At 44.0% G+C, this 21233-nt stretch overlaps 1 protein-coding gene across 2 annotated transcripts in view; it reads right to left on the reverse strand.

Annotated features, from left to right (window-relative positions):
* Nucleotides 1-21233, reverse strand: part of Ctnnd2 (catenin delta 2) — a 706435-nt gene that overhangs the window by 122640 nt on the left and 562562 nt on the right. For both annotated transcript variants that reach the window (XM_077795427.1, XM_077795424.1), the window contains exons 12-13: nucleotides 11643-11760; nucleotides 6221-6406 (exon numbers count right to left, since the gene is read on the reverse strand). In XM_077795427.1, coding sequence (XP_077651553.1) covers nucleotides 6221-6406; nucleotides 11643-11760 — 304 coding nt within the window. The remainder of the gene's footprint in view (nucleotides 1-6220; nucleotides 6407-11642; nucleotides 11761-21233) is intronic.

Here is a 21233-nt window from a genome sequence, read left to right on the forward strand (position 1 = left end):
TCATAAGAACAGGGAGCTCCTACTAAACTCCCTTAATTATGTCGCCACACCTCATTTTTCTGTATTAACAAAATGCCCAAGGATCATGCACAAAGGGTCCTGGTGACTGAATTCCTGCCTCCCTGGCAGCTTGGGTATTACTGTAAATCTTGCAGGGCACCTGGGTACCAGTAACAGTGATCTGTGCAATGTCAGGGTAGGGCAGGGCTCTTCTGTCTTTCCCACATCTATCCCTGGACTGTAGCTATCAAGAGCCACCTTGGGTCAGAGTGGAGAGTGGCATCCTAAAGACAGGAACACCATAAGCTATAGGGCACCTGCCTCTGATGGCTGTAGATCAGAGTTCTGCACTGGTGGGAAACACACCTATCTATTGTGTATTTGCCTCCAGCCAATGGAGTAAAGTTATATTTTGAAGGGCTAAACAAAGTTCTGAATAAATGTGGTTGAAAAAGATTAAAAAATGTATATGACTAGGTACAAACTATAATTGTGAGTTTCTATACAAGGAGGATAATGGAAATATGTACAGTATTTTATTCTTGTGCTTAATACTGTTTTACTTACATATTATTTACATGTTATATGTATATATAGTCAATCCTTGATATCTGCAGGGGATTGGTTCCAGGACCCTCAGAAGATACCAAAATTCACATATGTTCAAGTCTATTATTAAAAATGGCATAATATTTGCATATAAGCTATGCATAACTCCTATTATTATTATTATTATGCTCAACTCTAGGTTACTTATGATATCTAATACAATGTATGTGCTATGTAAATAATTGTACCATATTGATTAGGTAATAATGACAAGAAAAATATGCACTTGTTCAATACAGATGCAATTCTTTTTCCAAATACTTTCTCTCTGCAGTTGGTTGAATCTATGGATGCAGATCTTTGGCTTGTTATTATTAGTAGTATATGCAAAAAAATGGCTATGGAGGGCCAACTGTATTCACACTTATAATTAACATCTGTTTTGTTTGAAATAAGGAGAAACCATCACTGAAAGTTCATATCTCCAGTGTGGGTATTTGAATTAGTAACAGACTTTGCATTTGTGCCTTGAGACCCTGCCTGCTGGGAGCAAAGTCTCCCCAGAGACGAAACAGAAGAGTTCTGAAATAAACTCATAGCAAGAGTCACAGGGCACAGGGACCGTGGTCTGAGCACCATTCCACACATGTGGTGCCAGGTGCTGGGTGGCTAGAAGTCACAGTCAGAAATAAGACCCCACACAATCCTTCCCCTCTGGCATTCCCTCTCTGTGGGGGCCACCTGCTCTACCCACCTCAGCATGACATGGACTAGGAGAGGAGTTTCACAGAACGGTGTAGAGGTAGATTAGGGAGGGGCGGAGTTTTCTCTTTGGATCAGTCTTGAAAGGGGAAGGTGATGTTGGGTCATGAAGAATCATTCTCCACGTGGTGGAAGAAGGGCGAGGAATGGCGGGCAGAGGAACAGTAGGAGTGAGAGCTTGGGCCTCAGAAGGGATACGAAAGTGTTATGGGAGGGCCTTGGAGGGTTCATCAGTATGTCTTCCCTCATAGGGAAATGAGGAGGACACTAACCGTTTTACACAGAAACCCATTCCTGTTGCTTCTGTTTATAAACCATCATGCTAAGTATCCTAAGTGAAACTTCCCATAACCTATGCACTTGGCATCCATAAATTAAGAAAGAGTTTTTAAAAAGAGCAAAATATTCTCCCTTGACTAGAATGTACTGTGAAGCAAAGGCTATCATGAGAGAAGATCTATCATATAAAAATACTGGATCAGAATCATGTTTGGATTCTGATAATTTATGTCCTCACCCCTGAGAATAGATATTTTTTTTTTAACTCACTTGAATTAAAAGATTTTCAGTGACAAAGAGAACACAGCGGTTTTGGGATTGAGGGGATCTGCTTGTTTTGCTTGTTCTTTCTCAGCAGGTTTCTCTGGTCAGAGTCAGCATTATACTGAGTGAATCTTGAAGACCCAGGTCTGCTCTGGGCAGCAGCAGCAGGACAGTGTCCAGTTACCTTTCAGCCCTGCTGGAATAGTACCCCAGACACCATCCCAACATCCTTAACCATATCCTAGATTGGAGGGGAAAGAAAGAGAGAGGGGGAAGAGAGAGAGAGAGGGAGAAGGAGATGGGAGGAGGGGGAGGGAGGGAGGGAGGGAGGGAGAGGGAAAGAGGAAGAAGAAGAAAAAGGAGAGAGCAGATGAAGGAGAAGAAAAAGAAGAGGAGGAGGAAGAAGGAGGAGGAGAGAATGAAGAGGAGGAGAAAGAAGAAGAGGAGGTGGAGAAGAAGAAGGAGGAGAAGGGGGAGAAGAAGGAGAAGGGGGAGAAGATGAAGGAGACAGAAAAAGAAGAAGAGGAGGAAGAGAAAGGGGAGGAAGAAGGAGAAGAAGAAGAGGAAGAGGAGGAGGGGGAAGGGGGAGAGGAGGAGGAGGAGGAGGAGGAAGAGGAGGAAGAGGAGGAGTAGTAGTAACAGGGCTGGGAGAGACTGCCTGCACAAAGCCATTCTGTAGGGAAGGGAGGGTCCTGCCACGAGGTGGCCTCTTTGGCTAAGACATGCAACATGCTCTGGGGGAGGTTTTGCTTTAAAAAGGCTAGAGAAACTAGAACTTCCTAAAATTCAGCCACAGAGTCAGAGGTAAACGTGTTTGAAAGTCTTTTAGACCAGAATGTGATGCACACAGGTGTCTGTCTGGGTCTAGAATATTTCCATAGCAACCATTTCTTCTAATTCGGACACAAAAGCCAAACACCTGTACCATCTGTTTTCTTGCCTTATCATTACCAAGGATTTAAAACAAAATATCTCTGAGATTTTTCTTATAACTAAATCTGACCTGCAGAATGGTATACTATTTTTCTACAGTTCAGAATACCAAATGCCAAGTGTAAGAATCATCACAAATGTCTGGAACCGAACAAGTTCCAGGGTCAGAATTAAACCAATTTTGATTTCATAACTTTGATTTCTATTACAATATTTGACTACTCTATGCCGGGAGATCTGTGTCATGGGTACATAGTCTCTCTGCCTTTCTTTGAGGTATCTTAAATTTAAAAGGAAAATACAACATTTTTATGAGCATATTGACTTAGTTACCTACTGCCTTTTGAGTGTTAATTTTAAATGGCTATTTGAAAAGATTATAATATAATGTACATCATAGGAAATCTGTAAATAAGTAAATACAGTAAGAATCTCTTATCCTCTCTTTGATATTATTGTTCTTTTTCTAGAAACATATTTTATACATGCATATATTTATATTTGCACATGACATATTTACAAACTTGGCTAGATTTTATCTATAGCTATATTATCCATATCTCTATATATTATATCCATATCTCCATGTATTGGACTGGGCATCCAGTCCAGTCTAGAGGCCCTGGCCACTTGTCAGTGGTCTGCTAGATTTGTTGGTACTCTCCTGTTCTTCGCCTTCATTTACACTTATAATCCATCTTCACTCCCCTCCTCATCTCCATGATTTTGGCTTTGCCTCCTTTCTATAAGTCTTTAAATACAAGTCAGTTTTTAGTTTGGACTGTTTTAAAATGTATTGAACTTGACAAAACACACTAAATGTTTATTCAAACAGGCATAGTTGTTTTATGTTTACATCCTCATTAAGCTTGATATTGAATTTCCTAGCACTTCAAAATAGTTTTGTATTAATTTATAGCACATGAAAAAAAGCCTTTCAAAAAACCCCTATATTTGGTTGAAATCATAACTTCAATGTTCTTCGTAAAAACAACAGTGTTCCACTGCATTTTAGCTTATGGCAGTTTCAACAAAACTGTTTAAAAGAAGTATTTTTTTCTTTAAATAATGTTGTAAGAAAAAATGGGACAAATGAACCTTGTAAAATTTCATTTAAGTTTTTTGGCAAAAATCAAATTCTATTAATTACTTCATCATATCAATGTGGAGAAGAACACGTCAATATCATAAGAAATTCTTCCCAGTACATCATTCTAAAGCCTGGAAAATTGTTCACCTCAAGGTTTCATGGTGGGGCCAAGACCTGGGAAGGAGGGGCTCATTAGGGGGTGAGGCCACCAATGTTCTTCCCCAGTGACTACTCATTTCTTGGGGCCCAACCAACTCCTAACCCCCTCCAACACTTGGAAGATTTAAATCCATGGAAAACATGTTGGCAGACTTGGGAGAAGGTGGGTGTTAGGATAAGAATATTCTTAAATGAAACCCTGGTGTCAGTCACAGGGGCATGACAGGGCTGCCACCCACAGTTCAAATGTCACAGACAAAATCCTGAACGGCAGTAAATTCAGTATCAGCTGAAAGTCTCTTTGGCCAAGGCCATTGGCCAACTTTCAAACTTTCAGCTGAACTGCAAACCACTAGAGAACTGGAACCTAATGCAATCTCTCAAATTTGCCTTCCTGGGGACCTTTCAAGATGAATCCTTCCATCTGGGGTGAGACTGGAGCTTGTTCTCACTGCTAAGTCAGGAAGTTCCACGTTCCTGCTGAGCTGCTTTCCTCCAGTGAAGTTTACTAGGTGGCTCACACTTCCAGGAGAAAGTAGGGGTGAGGGGACCAAATCCCAAGGAAACGACCACATAAGGCAATGGTGAAGGGAACCTAACCCACCATTGCTAGCTCACATTAGAGTTGACGGGAAGGGAGTGTTCAGGACTGCAATGGTCTGGCTTCTGTCTATATAGGAGCAAAACCCAGGGGCAAAGCAGCACCTAGCCAGGTGCTCTCATTGGGAGGGCTTGGTGAACACTTGCCAGGGGCCCCTGCACCCCTGGAGGGAGGTTGAAGAGGTTAAGAATCACGGCTCAGTCCTTACTCACAGATTCCTTCCTTTCAGGGAGAGGATGAGAGATATAGCTTGACTCAAGACAGGGGGAAAAGTGGGCCTGGGCTTAGTTCTCAGAGGGCTAATGAACCAGTGCTGTCAAAGGGAGGGTGAGCATGGATCTCCCAAAGTACGGGCATGTGTAAGATGAATGCATAAATCCAGGAGTGGTCCGAAGTACCCAGAGCTGAAAACCACTAGAGAACTGGAACCTAAAACAAACGCTAACCCTGATGCATTCAAGGAGAATTCAGGAATTAGACTTAAGAATGCATTCTCATCGATTCTTACTCAAAATACCTTCTTTAGCCTTACCTTTACTGGAGGCAAAATTATTTCTCAAATAGTTTAGAAATTCTGCACTGTGATCTAGACAAATGCCTTTGCATATTTATCTCGAATTCAAAGACTGTCAATGGAGGTCGTTGTGAATTCCAACCTATTTCCCAGGCCAGTCAGGTTCCGGATTAGTATAACCCTCAGAAGCTGGATATATGACCACAGTGTCCAGGGCAATCTGGACTTATGACCTCAGCATCCAGGGAAGGACATGGATGTGAGACCCCAGTGTGGGGAGAAATAGGGAAATCCTCAGTGGCAAGGTTTTGGCCAGCAGCAGAATGAACAGCTCCTTCCCACTATTCCCTTTCCTGGGGTGAGGGCAGCTGGGGGTAAGGGCTTCACCTCCCAGGGGCCCTGGGGATGTGGTGGAGGCTGTTCTGATGCCCTGGAATGAGGAGGGGTAGCTGCCTACTGGACTTGACTGCAGGGGACCCACTTACAGTTGCACCAGGTGAAAAACATTCTATCTGAAGAGGTCTCCCTCTCCAGCTGCAAAGGGCTTTGAATAGTCCCCTACAGCCAAACTTCTGATGCCATTCTGTTGGATGGGCTCTGAATTCTGACTCGCACTAGCAAATTCAAGACTGCAAAACCAAACCTTCTCCAAACGTGCAATAAAGCACTCATTGGATGCTGTGCTTCCCTTCACACAGCACGTCTATTCCAGGCATCTCTGCCACCCAGATGGCAGCCAGCCTGGCCCCACGAGGACCTCAGTGCATGTGGGAATCAACACACAGAAGGCTCAGCCCCAGGGTCCACCTCCACTCTAGGAGCTGTCACACCTTGCTGGCTTTTTTTCTTATTTTGAAATTTCCCATCTTGGCTCAGCTGCAAGACACGGGGGGAGTTATTTAACTTTCACCGTCTCAGCTGTGAAATTCCCACAGGAAAACTGTGCGGGCACTTCAGTGATTTTACCACACAGTGGAAATACAAACTGGTATCTGGACATACAGAAAAGGAATTCACGTTGCAAGGAGGGAGGGAATGAGTGCATGCAGCTGTGGGTGTCCAGCATCACCTGGTCCTGGGATTTCTTTTTCTTCTTTTTCTTGCCCCAGCACCCAGAGCTCTCCGCGTCCTTGCCGTTGGCCTCGCCGCAGAGCAGCCCGTCCAGCTCATCCGTGCCCATGTGCTGTCCCTGAGACGTTTCTGCTGCCAGCCGATACGAGAGGTTCCTTAAGATGCACACGCAGTTTTCAACGGTCTGGGAAAACAGAGAAGAAAGAAAGAGAGAAGGGAAAACAGAAGAGGAATGAACAAGAACTAACCAGCACTCTGCCCTCCACCCTGGACAGGCAACGAGTCCCAAGTACACACTTCTCTCCTGCTCCCAAGGCTCCCCTGACCCCGGTGGAAAGAATTCAGAGAAGCCTGGAAAGGTCATGATACCCTCTCTCCCCACACAGAAGCTATGCATCAACAACAGTCGCTTCTAAGAACCTGTTACTGTTGATTGACAGTTCACTGGAGACAGAGGAGGAATTTATAACCCAGAGCTGTCCCCAGTGCCTCTACTCCCAGACTAGTCCTGCCTGAGACTCAGAATCCCAGTCATGAAGAACACAGGCCCTGGCCTGTGGTCAGCCATGGTGGGTGACCCTAACCTGTACCATCTACACTTCTGGGTGTAAGAGGAGCAACAGACACAAACCAGGGCTGTCCCATGCACGTCAGGGGCTATGGCTACTGGGAGGCATATCTGTTCTCATTCAACTGATTCTTTCAGGAGGACCAACATTCCTATTTCCTAGCAAAGGGGTTCAACAGCAGTTAAGGGCACATGTGGAGCTGGACACCTGTAGAGCTCCGGATCTCCACTATTAGCTGTTTGACTTTGGGTGATATAATCATGGTATTCTGGACTCATTGTCCCCCTCTGTACAATGACCACAATAGGACCTCATCAGTAGATTGTTGTGTGGGTCAGGGGAGCGAATGCATGTGTGTGCAATGGTCAGAATCACGCCCCCAAGTGTCCATATCCTAACTGCTGGACCTGTGAATGTGTTAGGTTCTATGGAGGGTGATTAAGGCTTAGGTGGAATTAAGGTTGCTGTTTGGCTGACAGATGGGCAGTTTATATGGATTTTCTAGGTGGCCCATTTATCATGAGGCCCTGTAAGAGGGAAGCAGAAGAGTCAGGGCAAGAAGGTTGTGATGTTGGGAGGATAGGAAAGGCCATCAGTGGCTTTGAGTATGGAGGAAGGGGCCACAAGCCAAGGGATGTGGGCAGCTTCTGAGCTGGCGTGTGGAAGGGGGCAGCTTCTCCCCTGGAGACCCCAGGAGAAGCCAGCCCCCATGGCACTTTCTGTTTAGCCCAGTGAGACCCATTCTGGACTCCTATACTCTAGAACTGGAAGATAATAAATATGTGGTGTTTTTCCCAGCCACCATGTTTGTGGCCATTTGTTACAGAACAGAACAATAGGAAATTGATGCAGCGGGGAAGCACCGAGAATGCTAGGGGCACCAGGAATCATTCTAGTGATGCTGGGAGAAGGCCTGGCTTCAAAAGCATGAGGCATGGGACCCAGAGGGAGCCAGCAGGGCTTGGGTTTTAGTGTGGGCTCTGCCATTTAATGAGCTCTGTGACCTTAGGCAAGGTGCTTAAACTCTCTGTGCATCACAGGGCTAAAGGTAAGGGTTACATGAGGTCACAGACACAGCTCTCAGAAGAGTGACTGATGATGATGCATTCACTGTTATCATCTGAGGCAAAATGTGGGATTCAAGAAATATAGTTCTAATAACCTCCAATTGTTGATAGGAGGGGTTGGCTGCTAAACCAGAGCTTGCAGGCCAAGCCAACGGAGCTTGTACGTAACCCTTCAGGGGAATTCAATATGCCCTGGTTTTTTATGACATATGGTGCTGTCATGTTCCAATGGCAGGCAGAACTGAACAGCTGGGACAGAGACCAGGGGGCTCACAGAACCAAACACGTTTATGCTCTAACTCTTTGCAGAAAGTTTGCTGGTTGAGACAGAGCTGACCATTTTGACTTTTGTCCTGGACTTGAGGAACCAGAGGAGAGAAAAAAAATACTCCAATTTTTAAAAGGGCATAACATCAGGAGGCAATTAATCTGAGCTAAGTTTTGCTTGAGAAAATCACAACACCTTGGCTTCCATTTCCCAGACATCTATTATGTGTCTGTCACCACTGGACATAGGTACCATGATTCCCTTCTTTGGAGGCTGGAAAGCACAAGCCAGGCTGTGGGTGACCAGGGCAGATGCTGCCTCTGATCTGCAGTCCAGGCTCAGGGCTGGACCTGGGATCCCAGTCCTGCCTGATTTCCTCTTTAGGCTGGAATCTGGTGAGATGCATCCGTGCCCTTTGCTGGATCATGGGCATGTGAAAGTCAACCAGGAAAACCAGCTGTCAGGACACATATCTGGGGCCTTTGCCATTCTAGACCTTTCTTGTCGAATTTTCAAGGTTTCACGGCAGCTAATCCCACAGGCTTTGAGTCAACTTGATTTTCTCTTTCAAACCTCCTCTCAGCATCAAAAAAGGAACCCGGCATGAAAGCAGGTAAGCACAGGACGATGCATGAAAGACAGAAAAGTCTCTCATTGAAAGGAAAATGTTATGGCATAAGTCAGAACGATTTTCAAATCAGCTCAAACTGATTTTTCTTACATCAAAGACTTGGGAGAATAAACTTCTCTCTCCTCCTGCTGTTCCTCTTCCCCAGGGGCTGCGCCATTCCTCTGTTTAACAGAAGACTCCTGGGGACTAAATCTCTGTCTTGAGAAGTGTTTTATAATCTACCTGCTGTGGGGAGACGATTCAGGGAGAAGTTGGAGGGACAGAGGAAAGAGGTGGGTGGGGGTGGGAGGCGAGAGGGGCCAGGAATTGAACTCATGGCTCTCATCAAGATCCCGGGAGTGAGGCAGTCTGGTGTGGTTTAGGTAGGTTACCAATCAAGAGCTTTTCTCTGAAAAGATGGGGGAGGGGGTGGAGGAAGAAAAGAAAAAGACCCGACTGCCACCAGAAGGACTGTGGCAGCTGGTGGCTTTGCTTGTGACATGCATTGCTGTCCACAGCACTTTTAGCAGTTTCTTTTGGCCACCAGGGTCATCGTGACTCCTTATTTTCTATTAGAAAGGGCTAATATGGAAGTCGTCTGTAGAGTGCTCTACCATATGCTACCCATTCAACAAACTGTCCCCATTATAACAACAGAGCTGAGAGCTTGCATAGAATCCAGGCTCTGTATTCATTAACTTCTCTGGCCTTAAAGGGAACGTGTGCTCATTTTTACCTCCTTGAACTTGTCATTGTGAAAGCTCAGAGTGGCCGAGCAGAGCACTGAGTGGAAAATTGTGGTACAATAATAACATGTTAAAACTCCATCTTAGCATGCAGCCTGCAAAGCACCGCTGAGTGATTTATCACATTTGCAACAGCCTTGGCATGCAGCTATGATTATCCTCCCTGTCACAAAGCTGAGGTCACTTGGGCATGGTCCTCCAGCTGGCTGGAGCTGGAGATGGTACTGTCCACTGGCGCCGCCTGGATGGCCCTCAGTGCTCTTCCTACACATCAGGGATTTCAGGGTCTTCTGACTCCAGACTTGAAGACTCCAGATTATTTCAACTTTCCTTTTGGGGGAAATGTGGATATCCAATGGATGACCTCCAAGGTCTCCCAGGAATATGAGAAGTTTGAAGACTGAGGCATCAGATGAGAGATAGTTGTGCCTTGGAGCACACTGGCTCTCAAGCCACACTGCTGAGACTGCCTGAGCTCAGAAATGGTGCAGGGGAACGTGGCTGAGGCACAAGGCCACTGACTTTCACTTCAGCTTCACCTGCAGTCCAGACGTCATTTAAGTCCTTCGTATGCATCATGGTAAGAGGCTTTGTCTCCCCTCGCCTCAGTCTTTCACAACGGCAAACATCAAGATGCTTAGCATCGCTGCTTCAGGAAATCACTTTCAGTAGCTCTTTTAAAAATCAGGAGTCTATTATGCTAACAGGCCTCTGTAAATTCTCAGGGCATCTCAACTGGTCACTTTTCCAGGGATTTAATTTTCCTGTCAATGATGCTAAAAGGTCTAAAATGGTCATTAAGGGTGTTTACAAAAGAGGAACATTGCTACATTATGTTCTGTCTTAGAAATTAATAGCTCATGGCCAATGAGTGGATGCAGGCCTGGGGGTGGCAAGGATGAGATGACAAGCAGCACTTGTGACTCAAAGAGCTGGAGTCCCAGGAGACACCCAGGGCCCCAGTCTTTGAGGAGCCAGGCTGAGCCACTGGTAATTCTCTAAACTTCTTGGTTTTTGTAATGAGTGGCCAAGGCTGAGAAGTTTAATGTGAACTTACTCTCAAAGCTGATTAACAACTAAGGGAATTAAAGTCACTCCTAAGGGAATAGAATCACTCCTATTTATTTTTTGTTTGATTTTACAATTATATTATCAAAGCAGACTGCAACTGTCCCATTCAGAGCTCCACCTACTAAGGCAGGCCCTTCATCCAAGATGCACATCAGATTCATTTTTAAAGGTATCAGCACTTGCAACCAGAGCTGGGCAGTCAGGTTAGGAACAACAATGGGGTCGGGGAGACATATTCATTAGTGCCCCAAAGGCAACTCTGATGAAGAGTCGGGGTTGGGGACCATGGGATCAGACAGGGGTTTGCAACCAGGGTGGATTTGGCTCTGCATAGAAGGCATGGCCACGGGCGGGGACCTGTTGGTTTGTTAGTATTGGGGTGGGTGGGTTGGGAGATGCTACTGGAATCCAGTGGGTGAAGGCAGGAATGCTGCCTGATCCTGGTTACAGCCCCTTACAATGAGGAGACAGAAGGCCCCAACTGTTAATAGGAACAGCTCCTCAGAGCCCTCATTAAGGTATCACACGTATCCATGCACTAATTTGAAGTATAGGTAGAAGCTGTGTTTATATGAAGATATTATGAAATTACTTTGCGAATTTATATTAGTGTGAATGGAAACTCATCTAGTTAAGAGAAAACAAAATAACTCAGACCCTGGAAAGGTTCACCCATTACCATCTTGGCTTGTGAACTACAGCAGTGAGTACATATTAATAACTTAAGGCACTGGCAGCTTCCTTTAGCTTTTTGACAGTCTCTCTGATTTTGAAGGCATTTTAAAATGGCATTTAGTACAATTAGCAGTTATTAAAAAGATAATATGAGAATACAAGATTATTCCAATCTTGGGGAGTTTAACGTTAACCTGGATTGTCACGCATTGCTGATCTAAGGTTGGAAGGCTAGTTCTAAGACCACGAGGAGAGGCCTGCCTGCCTGGACAGAGTTGGAGTCACACAGAGAAGCTGAGAGAGCTCAGGATGCATGTGTGAAATACCACGACAGCTCTCTGTGTTGTCCTCCATCGTGGGGCCCCATGGTATCTGTGTGCTCTGAGATGCTCAGTCCGTGCAGACACTACAAACCTTGCTATCGATCTCGCTGCTCCCCAGTGCAGACTGGACCACGTAAAGCAAGGCATCTGTGAGCCCGTCACACTCCCGCATCCTCCGGCGGGCCTCCTCTCCGGCTGAACTTACATTCCTGCAAAGCAGAGGGAAGTGTCAGTCATCAGTGACCTTCACTGTGGTCACTGAGAGAGCATCCTTCCAGGCCACCACCTCCAGTTTTAAAGAAAACTTTTTTTTTTTCTTGGTAGAATGTTAATCAAGAATATAGCTTTAAGCCTGGGGTTGTGGCTCATGGTAGAGCTCTTGCCTAGCCATGAGGCACTGGGTTCGGTTCTCAGCACTGCATGAAAACATAAACAAATAAAATAAGGTTATTTTCAAAAAAGAATATAGCTTTAATGAGTGGGATTGGCTTCAACAACAGTTCCTGGAATTGAGTAAAACAGAGATCCCTTGCTGCAACTTGGAAAACAGAGCATGCGGACTTCCTAGCATGATTGATCTGTCACTCTTGTGACTGCTGAGAATGGGGGACTTTCAGAAAGTCCCAGGGGTCATGTCATTTATAATCAACAAGGGAATCAGAAGTCTTTTGATTCAAAGGATTCTTCTTCTTTGAGAAGTCTGAAGCAATTCCAAAGACAGAGCTTCTGACTTATTGAAATATCTTAGAGATCTAAATTGGCCTGCCTCAAAAATATACCTACCCTGGCCCAGCCAGAAGTAGACTTCTAGGAATTTACTCTAAGGACACAGAGTAAATTCTGGACAATTTAGTCTTTGGGATGTCCATGACAGTTCTTAGGGGAAGAGTTACTCCAAATGCTTTCCTCTCCTGCAGGGCCTGAGCTAAAGTCCAGAGAAGGGGCCTGTTGGGCAGGAACCCAGCTAGGAAGCACACAGACCATGGTTAGGATTTGGCTCCAGGGGAAAATTTCTGCAGGGACTCTGGACCACTCAGAGGGGATGTTGGGGGAGATGAGCTAATGGAGGGCACAAAGGGATTGGAAGAATTTAGAGAGAAGGACAGAGAACTAACTAGGTAGGGCAATGGTTCTCAAACTTTGGGAACCTCAGAACAACCTGGAGGGCAGATAAAATATAGGGTGCTGGATTCCACCTGGGTTTGGCTCAGAAAGCCTGGGTTGGAGTCAGATAAGGTGCATCTCCATGGTGATGCAGAAGCTGAGTGTGAGGCCCTAGCCCTGTGGGGTGAGTTTGGCTGGAGAAAGGTGGTCCTCTTTGCTGCCTGCTAGGAGGCCACGGGGAGGATTCCCAACACCTCTGAACTTGGGCAGTCTGGAGGAGTGGAAATGGTAGGACTCTCCACACCAGCATGGTCATCAACACAGGCACTTCCTCATTTTGTTATCAAATATCTTTTGCGGTTGCACCTATTCTACTTGGCAGGTGAGGAAGCTGAGCCTTAAAGAGGTTGTCCAAGGTCCTGCAGCTACTTATGGAGACACTGAAATGAAACATGAGGAAAGGAGAAGTCAACAGCTTCAGCCTTAATGGAGAATATGGATGGACCAGATTTTGTTTGTTCATGTTTTTTTTTTTTTTTTTTTTTTTTTTTTTTAGGATAAAAAGAAAATGAAATAGGCCTAATGCTAAAATGCTAATGAATATAATGCTTTCTTTGATATCTAAAAAGTATCACAGGAAATATTAAAAAGGGTTTATCAGCATTTTAGTGTATCCCTAGAAAATGTTATTTAATTTAAATTAGGATTTTTGGCATTTGCTGATCTTATGAACAAAAATTTCAGTTTCTTAGGCAATACAACTAATCAAATATTGACAGCATTTTAATGCAAAATTTTATAAATTGCACTGTGGGTCAACCAACATGTTTCTGGCAATGTCCCTAGTGGGGGTGGGGAGAGAGGAGGAACTCACTTACTGCTATGGGAAATGTGGCAGGAGGCACAATAGTATTATTTTAAACTAGAAGAATGGCCCTTATAAAAGTCAAGTTTAGACCATTCATCCTTGAAATGATTCTCTCCAGGTTGAGCTTTGAAGATATCAGAAGAATAAGTTTGTCAGAATTCCCTATCAGACCTCCATGGCAATGAGTGACCTTGGGTCTGGGAGGGTGGTTTTTCCAAATGAAGAAACTGTGGAATTCGGACCTGAAAGCACCTCAGCTCATGTACACCCCAGTCTGAAGTACCCTGAATACACCTCCTGGAGGGATGAGGTGTCTTTCCTTTGAACATCGTCATGATGGGGAGGCAGCCTCCGGACCAAAATAGACTTAATTGTGATCAGCACTAATTTCACTGGTAATCAAAAAATGAGCAGGAAATAACAGGAATGAACAGTTCATCAGCATTAGATGCTGTCAACATTAATTCTAGCATATTCTAGTTTCTATTTGATTCTAGTCCAGTCTGCTCCCAAATTTAAAACGTTTTTAATTAAAATGTACATGATGTTGAGACACAAGAAAGATTAATATAGTCTCACTAGACAAGGTAAAAGGACCAAGACACCTACACCCACCCACCCATATGCCTATTGTCTGCAAGTGACAGGAGACAAGATATATTATCAAATGGATACAAGTTTGTGCTTGTCTCTTCTGTGGGTAATGGTTTCATACAAGCCATTGGACATAAGTTTCTACTTTTATCCAACTATTACAGAATTGGTAAAAAGCACATTAGGTGAAACTTTGGGCTTTTCTTGCAGGCAATGAGGTTTTCCTTTTTTCCCTTTTCCTCCTAAACACAAGATCTACTACTCTTTCAACTACGGCACTCAGCTTTTGCTGTTCATTACCAGGTACATGAAGAAGAATGATGTACTTTCCACCCACCGTAAGGAACCAGTGCAGAAAGAAGGTCACAGCCTCAGTAATTCCAAATACAAAATCCATGATGGAGGTTTAAAACGATAAGGAAGTAGGAAGGGAACCAAATAGATTTGGTCCCTCAAATCCCATCTTTTGGTTTTCTCTCTGGCTTGATCTCCCACATGTTGGCCATCTGCACCAGAAGCACTTTTTATGGGAAATGGAAGGCCCATTCAGTGTGCTGTAAGCTCCACAGCATAGTCTGTGGAGTACTGTGTATTCCATCTGATTTAAATAGTACAGAGAATGATGTGGCTCATAGGCACAAGGCATCCAGCAGCACCAGACACCTGTGCCACTTGCAGCAGGTGCACCTTTCACAGTCTGGCCACTCAGTTGAATGTATGCTGTGAGCTCTCTTGCAGAGCTATGAGAGCACAGACCTTGAGCTCCCCAAGGAAATCACTGTGACCATTGGTGTTTATCATCCAAGATTATTTTCTACTCCTGATAAATGATCTGGGCAGGTATGATTTTGTTTTTTAACCATCCTGTTTCCTCAGGAAACTTGCATTTATCCTTAGAAAATGTATCATTGTCTCTTTTTATGATGGTACCTACAGATCTAGCTTAGTCATCAAATGACTTCTGGTGTCCCATGTATAAACAGATCATGATTCACATTTTTTAGACTTTTTGCACCTAAATGGACACTCAGGTTAAGTCTAACTTTTTTCCTATACTTAACAATGTTGAGCTAAAGTTCACAGTTATGGTTTTGTCAGATGGATGCTGTGGACCTGTTTTAGGAAGAAAGAATTTGCAGAAATGAATCCATTCAAGTTAACAAAAGTAGATACATGCTTTTTCTATACCCAATGCTATCTTGTGATAAAAAGACAATATAATACCTAGTCTTTGACCTTTAGAAGGTCACAAACTAGCCAGGTAAACATTGTGTGTGTATGTGTGTGTGTGTGTGTGTGTGTGTGTGTGTGTGTGTGTAATGTGACTAAATATTTTGCAAGCAGCAACCAGCAATATGAAGGAATGGGAACCAATCTCCTTTGAACATGACTCTTCGATGTTCAAAAGAAAACGAGCATAGGCTGAAATGGATGGATGGGTTATCACTTACCTCATTCAGTAGAATCTTCCCTTAAATTGTAATTCTATAAAATTGGACATTGGTAATTTTCCTTAACATTTATAGCAGAAAATTGTGAGTTTGTGATTAAGAAATAAGGACACAGAAGGCATTAAATGTGTTTCCAGCAAGGGAGCATCTCATGTGAATTCAGTGGAAATTATTTTTAAGAGTGGGATAAAATCACAGACATGGGCTCAGGAGCAGTCCAGGTAAACTGTGTGTGCACACCAATCAGCACATCTGCTCAGAGGTGGGGTCAGCAGACCACTAAAGCCTTTGATAGAAGAGAGGACCCGGCAGGAAGAGGTAGAATTCTGCATCTAATGCCAGTTCTGGCACAAGACCTCTCCATTTTACTGGTGTCCTGAGCCAGCCAGCCCACTGTGTCGTGACATCATGGCTAGCTCCTGGTTCACTGGAGTAATCTTGTCAGTGCCCTTCACCAAGCCCCGTTACCTGTGCTGTGTCCCTCCTAACATCTCTAGGTACTAGATGGCATAGGTAGGCGGCTGTGAGTGCTGGGAAAGGATCACCAGAGGCTCTGCTGCCCCACGGGGCTCCGCAGCAATAGGCAAGTGAAGGTTTATGATGCTATAACGATACGCAAAGGAGACAGAAGCAAGTCTCCCCGACCTGCTTGGTGAATCCAAGTCATTCAAATGGCGGTTCCAAGGCCACCTTTCTCTGACATCTTATGCAGAGGGTAGAGCTGAGAATGACAAAGGGTAAGTCCTTGGCCTTGAAGCTCAGTGGAGTTTGCTGGGCTGGATTTCCAGGCTGCTTTGGGCCATGACTCCACTTTTCTTTCTACTTCCTCCCTTTTTGACCTCTAATGTCTCTAACTGTTGTCACACCTCTGTCCCATCCACCCTGTGTTGGAAATAGATGACTGCTCCTTCATTTTTACTGGTCTCACATAGATGTGAACTTTGCTTAGTGGATTGCTTGTCCACACCTGATTTAGATGAATCAGATTTGGAGTTTGGAGGTGAAGAGATTTAGGACTTTGAATCAAATGCTGTAATGGGATAAATTTTTAGAGAGCTGGGGATGAGATAAAAGTATGTGGGATGAATGTATCTTTGAGGGCCAGAAAGGTGGTCAAATACTGGCCTCTCAAAGATGTCTATGCCTTAATCTTTGGAATCTGTGACTAGGTGGCCTTATATGGAAAAAGGGACTCCACAGATGGAATTAAGGTTTTGGACCTTAAACAGGGAGGCTGTCCTAGGTGTGTCCTTGGGCTCTAATCACATGAACCTTAAAGGCAGAAAGCATTCTCTGCTTTCTTTGGCTGGAGTCACAGGGACCCCAAGAATGAGAATTCGATTCTATATTCTGGTTCTGACATAGAGAAGGCTTCATGCAAGGAAGGAAGAGAAGCAGGTTGGAGGTCAGGCCAGTGGAGTGGACAGCCAGCAAGGAAACAGAGACCTCGGTCCTGTGGCTACAAGGAATTGGATTCTGCCAACACTGGAAGTAAGCAGCCATCAGAAGCAGATTCTTCTCTGGAACCATTGGCAGGGAACTCATCCTTATCAACACCTTGATATCAACTGGGGAAGCAGGTTAGTGCCTAGATTCCTGACCCACAGGCACTATGAGATGAATGCAAGTTAAGAAGGCATTTCTAGATGGTCAAAGAGTTGTACCCAAATGCCACATAGATAAGTATCAAAATTCTTCCTAGGGGCATGTGTGTGTGGGGGGGTAGGCAGTGGCATAAGTCATCTGCCCTCCATGATGCCAGGAAAGGCTAGACCTGGATGTATCCCAAAGCATGTGGAGGAGGCTCTCTGCATTAGACACACTGATACAATGTGGAATGTACTGCCTGAGGCCAAAATACACCATTTTATTTTTTCCCCTCCTTGATCTCATTACCCCAAAGGATGCCACCAAATTTGTGGGCATCAGCCTGTCCCAGAATGCCCTTCTGTTTGCTTGATATCTTTTATTTCTGCCAGAAGAGGCCCTTGAAAACCTGTGTCCACAGCTTCCATGAACAAGAAGTGCAGCCTGCGTCTGTGTCTGCACAGAAACGAGCCTGCCATGCCTGGGGAGAGAAATGGCAGCACCCTAGCCCTGCTCCAGTGGCCAAGGCAGGGCGGCCTCATTATTTTTAGTGAATGACCAGAACACTGAGGAATGCCCACCGAAAGTGCCAGGGGCTATTAACCGTTTTTAGGATCAGCTGCACCTCTGCAGACTTTCACTGGGAAGCTGAATGTCCCTGAACAGTCTTGACCTCTCTCCACATTCGTGTACACAGCTGGCACCTCATCACAGTCAAGTCAGAACAATTTCCAGGGAAAGAAGTTCCCTAATTTTTTTAAAAAACGATTAGCACAGTCTTGCTGTTTGGATTACAATGCACCTTACTGTCTTCTCCCAAGGAAGGCAATTTCTTTATAAATAAGAATGATGATGTCTTAGTGATTACTGTTGAGCTTCAGGGACAGAATGCTTCAGTGGCCAAACCCCAGCTACTGATTGCGGCTGGTGGCGAACCCCACTGCCATTCTGCACTCAGGGCGGTAGTTGCTGTATTCGTCCCACACTCCCGAAGTCCCCTCATAAATGTAAACCATCAGAAAGAGACAGGTGAGCTCCTCCTTCATTGACTATCAAACACTGCCCTCTTAAAAACAGCCTGGGTCCATGCCTTCTGGAGTCAGCCATGCATGAGGGAACATTGTTCCACAGAAGCCCGGAGCGGAACCAGAGATACCTGACTTAAAAGACACCCTCTCCCTGTCAAGTGCTACCTAGGGTTTAGCTACATGACTCCAATTAAAATTGATGGTCACCACAGAGTGAACTGCTCTATGAAACGTCTGCTAGAAGTTTCCCGTTGGGCTAAATTACAAGAAAATCAGAGGGGGGATAAAAGAGCAAATGCTCTGTGGCTAAAACCATTAGCTGCAAACCTAATTGTGCATGTGGTCCTTTGTGCTCCACCAACACGCACACGCTGGCCATCGCTGTTGTTTCCTCACTTGTGGTGGGAGCTGTACTCATTAGGCTTTGTTTGGTTTTGTGACCAGTTCTGAAGCTGGAAGTGGTACCCTGTAGTTCAACTCCTGGGTGAATGCCCACCTACCCTGTTCTCCACTAATGCCCCCAAAGTTCTCCTCTTCCCTATTTGTGGTGGGCTCAGAATCTCAGAATCCCATCTCACCTTGGAAGGCCCTCACCCTCATCCTTGGATCCAGCATAGCATCTTCCTGTCAAGACCACCCACCACTGCCACTGCCGCAAGTTGCTCAGTGTTTTACCTGACATGGCCCAGTCACAAATGCAAAAAGAAAATGTCCTGGGCCAGAAGCAAATAAAATTAAAAAATAGATAAAGCAAGAGTTTTCTTTCTTCTCTGCTAATCCGAATTTTATATATATAAAATATATGTATATATATATATTTATATATATATGTATATAAACATACATACACACACACATATATATTCATTCATTCATTCACTGGGTACATAATATATTAATATGCTAAGAAATATTGCAAAATAGAATGCAATATTCACTTCACCAAGCAGGTGGTTTCCAGGAAAACAAGCATTGTATCCTCAGCAAATCATGAGCAATAACAATGTGACCCAATTCTTTCCATTTCAAGTTCTCCATTTTCTAAGAAGTGGAAGAACACAACTGACTAATAAGGGATTATCGGTAATTGGCTACCTCCCTTTTAAAGTCAGATTGTGGGTTTGAAGACATTCAAGATTTGGCATTATGTTCTGGATTATTAATAGCAAATATTAAAACAAACTTTCCAACTTTCATTTCGATTCCTCACCTAATTCCCCATATGCAATCATGTAATCTTTCAATTTATTTACCTGTAGGAAAATTTAACAATGCGTACTTCAAAGACTGATTAAAGCTGAGAATCCATGTGATGTTTAAAGCTCACTTATCTAGCTGGTAGGCTTTCCTCAAGGCCTCTTCTTGTTTTTATGATTGCTCTGATCACTCACTGATAGCTTATGAAGCACCAACAACCACCATCGGAGAGCTGAAGGTATATTCAGAGGCAAAGATGTGCCAGTGGTCTGCGCCTCCTCCTCTTCTTCCACACCCAACCCTCCCAAGGACCACTGTAGTCTGGGAATTCAAGGTTGAACTGCTGTCCTCAGCAGCTCCCTAAACTGTTCAGTGCCTTGCCCAGCCCGGTGCGGTGGAAGAATTGGCAGCAGCTACACATGATAGGGAATGGGGAAGAGAAGGCCCCAGCTGCTCAGGGGCTCCAGGACAGTGGCTGTGGGTGTCCATCTCTCTCTGTAGCTCTGGTCTTTGTGATGGACTGAATGTTTTTGTCCTCTGTAACAAATTCTCATGTTGAAATCCTCTCAAAGTGATGGTATTAGGAACAGGAGGAGCCTTTGGGAGTTGATTAGGTCATACTAATGAAAGAAAACTATAAGTAAACAGCAGAAAAGTCAGTAAAGGGAAGGGAATAGGAGAAAAGAGAGAAGGAGGAAAAACAGAAGTACTGGGGATGAATTAGAGCAAATTATATTCCATGCTTTTAAAATTATGTCAAAAGCAATCCTCTTGTTAAGTATAACTAGAAAGAACCAAAGGAAAATCAAATCAATTAAGAAAAAAGTGAGGCCTTCATGAACGGTATTAGTGCCCTTAAGAAAGAAATCTCAGTTGCATACCTATCAGTCCAGTGACTCAGGAGGCTAAGGCAGGAGGACTGCAATTTTGAGACCAGCTTCAGCAACTTAGCAAGAACCTGTCTCAAAATGAAAAATAAAAATGGCTGGGGATGTAGCTTAGTGACAAAGTGTCCCTGGGTTCAATCCTCAGTACCAAAAGAAAAATTAAAAAACAAAAAAGAGAGAGAGAGAGAGAGAGATCCCAGGGGAAGTCAACTGTCTGCAACCTGGTGAAGAACTCTCATAAGAACACAATTACACTGCGTCTCTGATCTCAGAGTGGTGAGAAGCAAACTACTGTGTTTTATAAGTCCCTCGACTACCATACTGTAATGGCTGCCCAACCGACTAAGTCGATCTTCCTATATCTATTCCCTAGGGGGAAACACTGCTTAAAATGCTAATAAAAGCAGTTCTTGGATCAAAACAGCTTAAGTCCTGTGTCCAAATTGAGAGAAAGTGATTAAAAATAAAACCAGTTTTCCTTTAATTGCTAAGAAAATTACCCATCTCTGTGACTTCCTACCTCATGAACTCAGAAGTTCTGAAAACTTGCTTGGTGGTCTTTTACTTGATCTACAGAACATGCAATGCTAGAAAATGCTGACTTAAGTAGCTTGGCCAGAGATGATGGTGTGGTTCTAGCTAGGTGAACATGACACTAGAAACAAATGGAAGTTTGGGCTAGTGATTAGTTAAAAAATGATATGTTAGATTAGATTAGTTAAAAAAAAAAACATGGCTAATGTCTGTAGTCCACTCTTCGAGAAGAAAAAATATCTAGTGTAGAGATGGTGGGGGATGGAAGAAAGGAAGAAAAATAATAAGATTACATTTCTACTTTATGCAAGAGAAAAATACACAAAAAACTCAATGAAACTAAGATTACTTGGCCTTTTTTTTTTTTTACCCATAAAGGGAGAAGAATATATATTTAGTCTTGGTTATGGAGATATATGTTTAAATTTTGGG

Source organism: Urocitellus parryii, chromosome 1 (genome assembly GCF_045843805.1).
Source record: "Urocitellus parryii isolate mUroPar1 chromosome 1, mUroPar1.hap1, whole genome shotgun sequence".
In the NCBI taxonomy this organism is placed as follows: domain Eukaryota; kingdom Metazoa; phylum Chordata; class Mammalia; order Rodentia; family Sciuridae; genus Urocitellus; species Urocitellus parryii.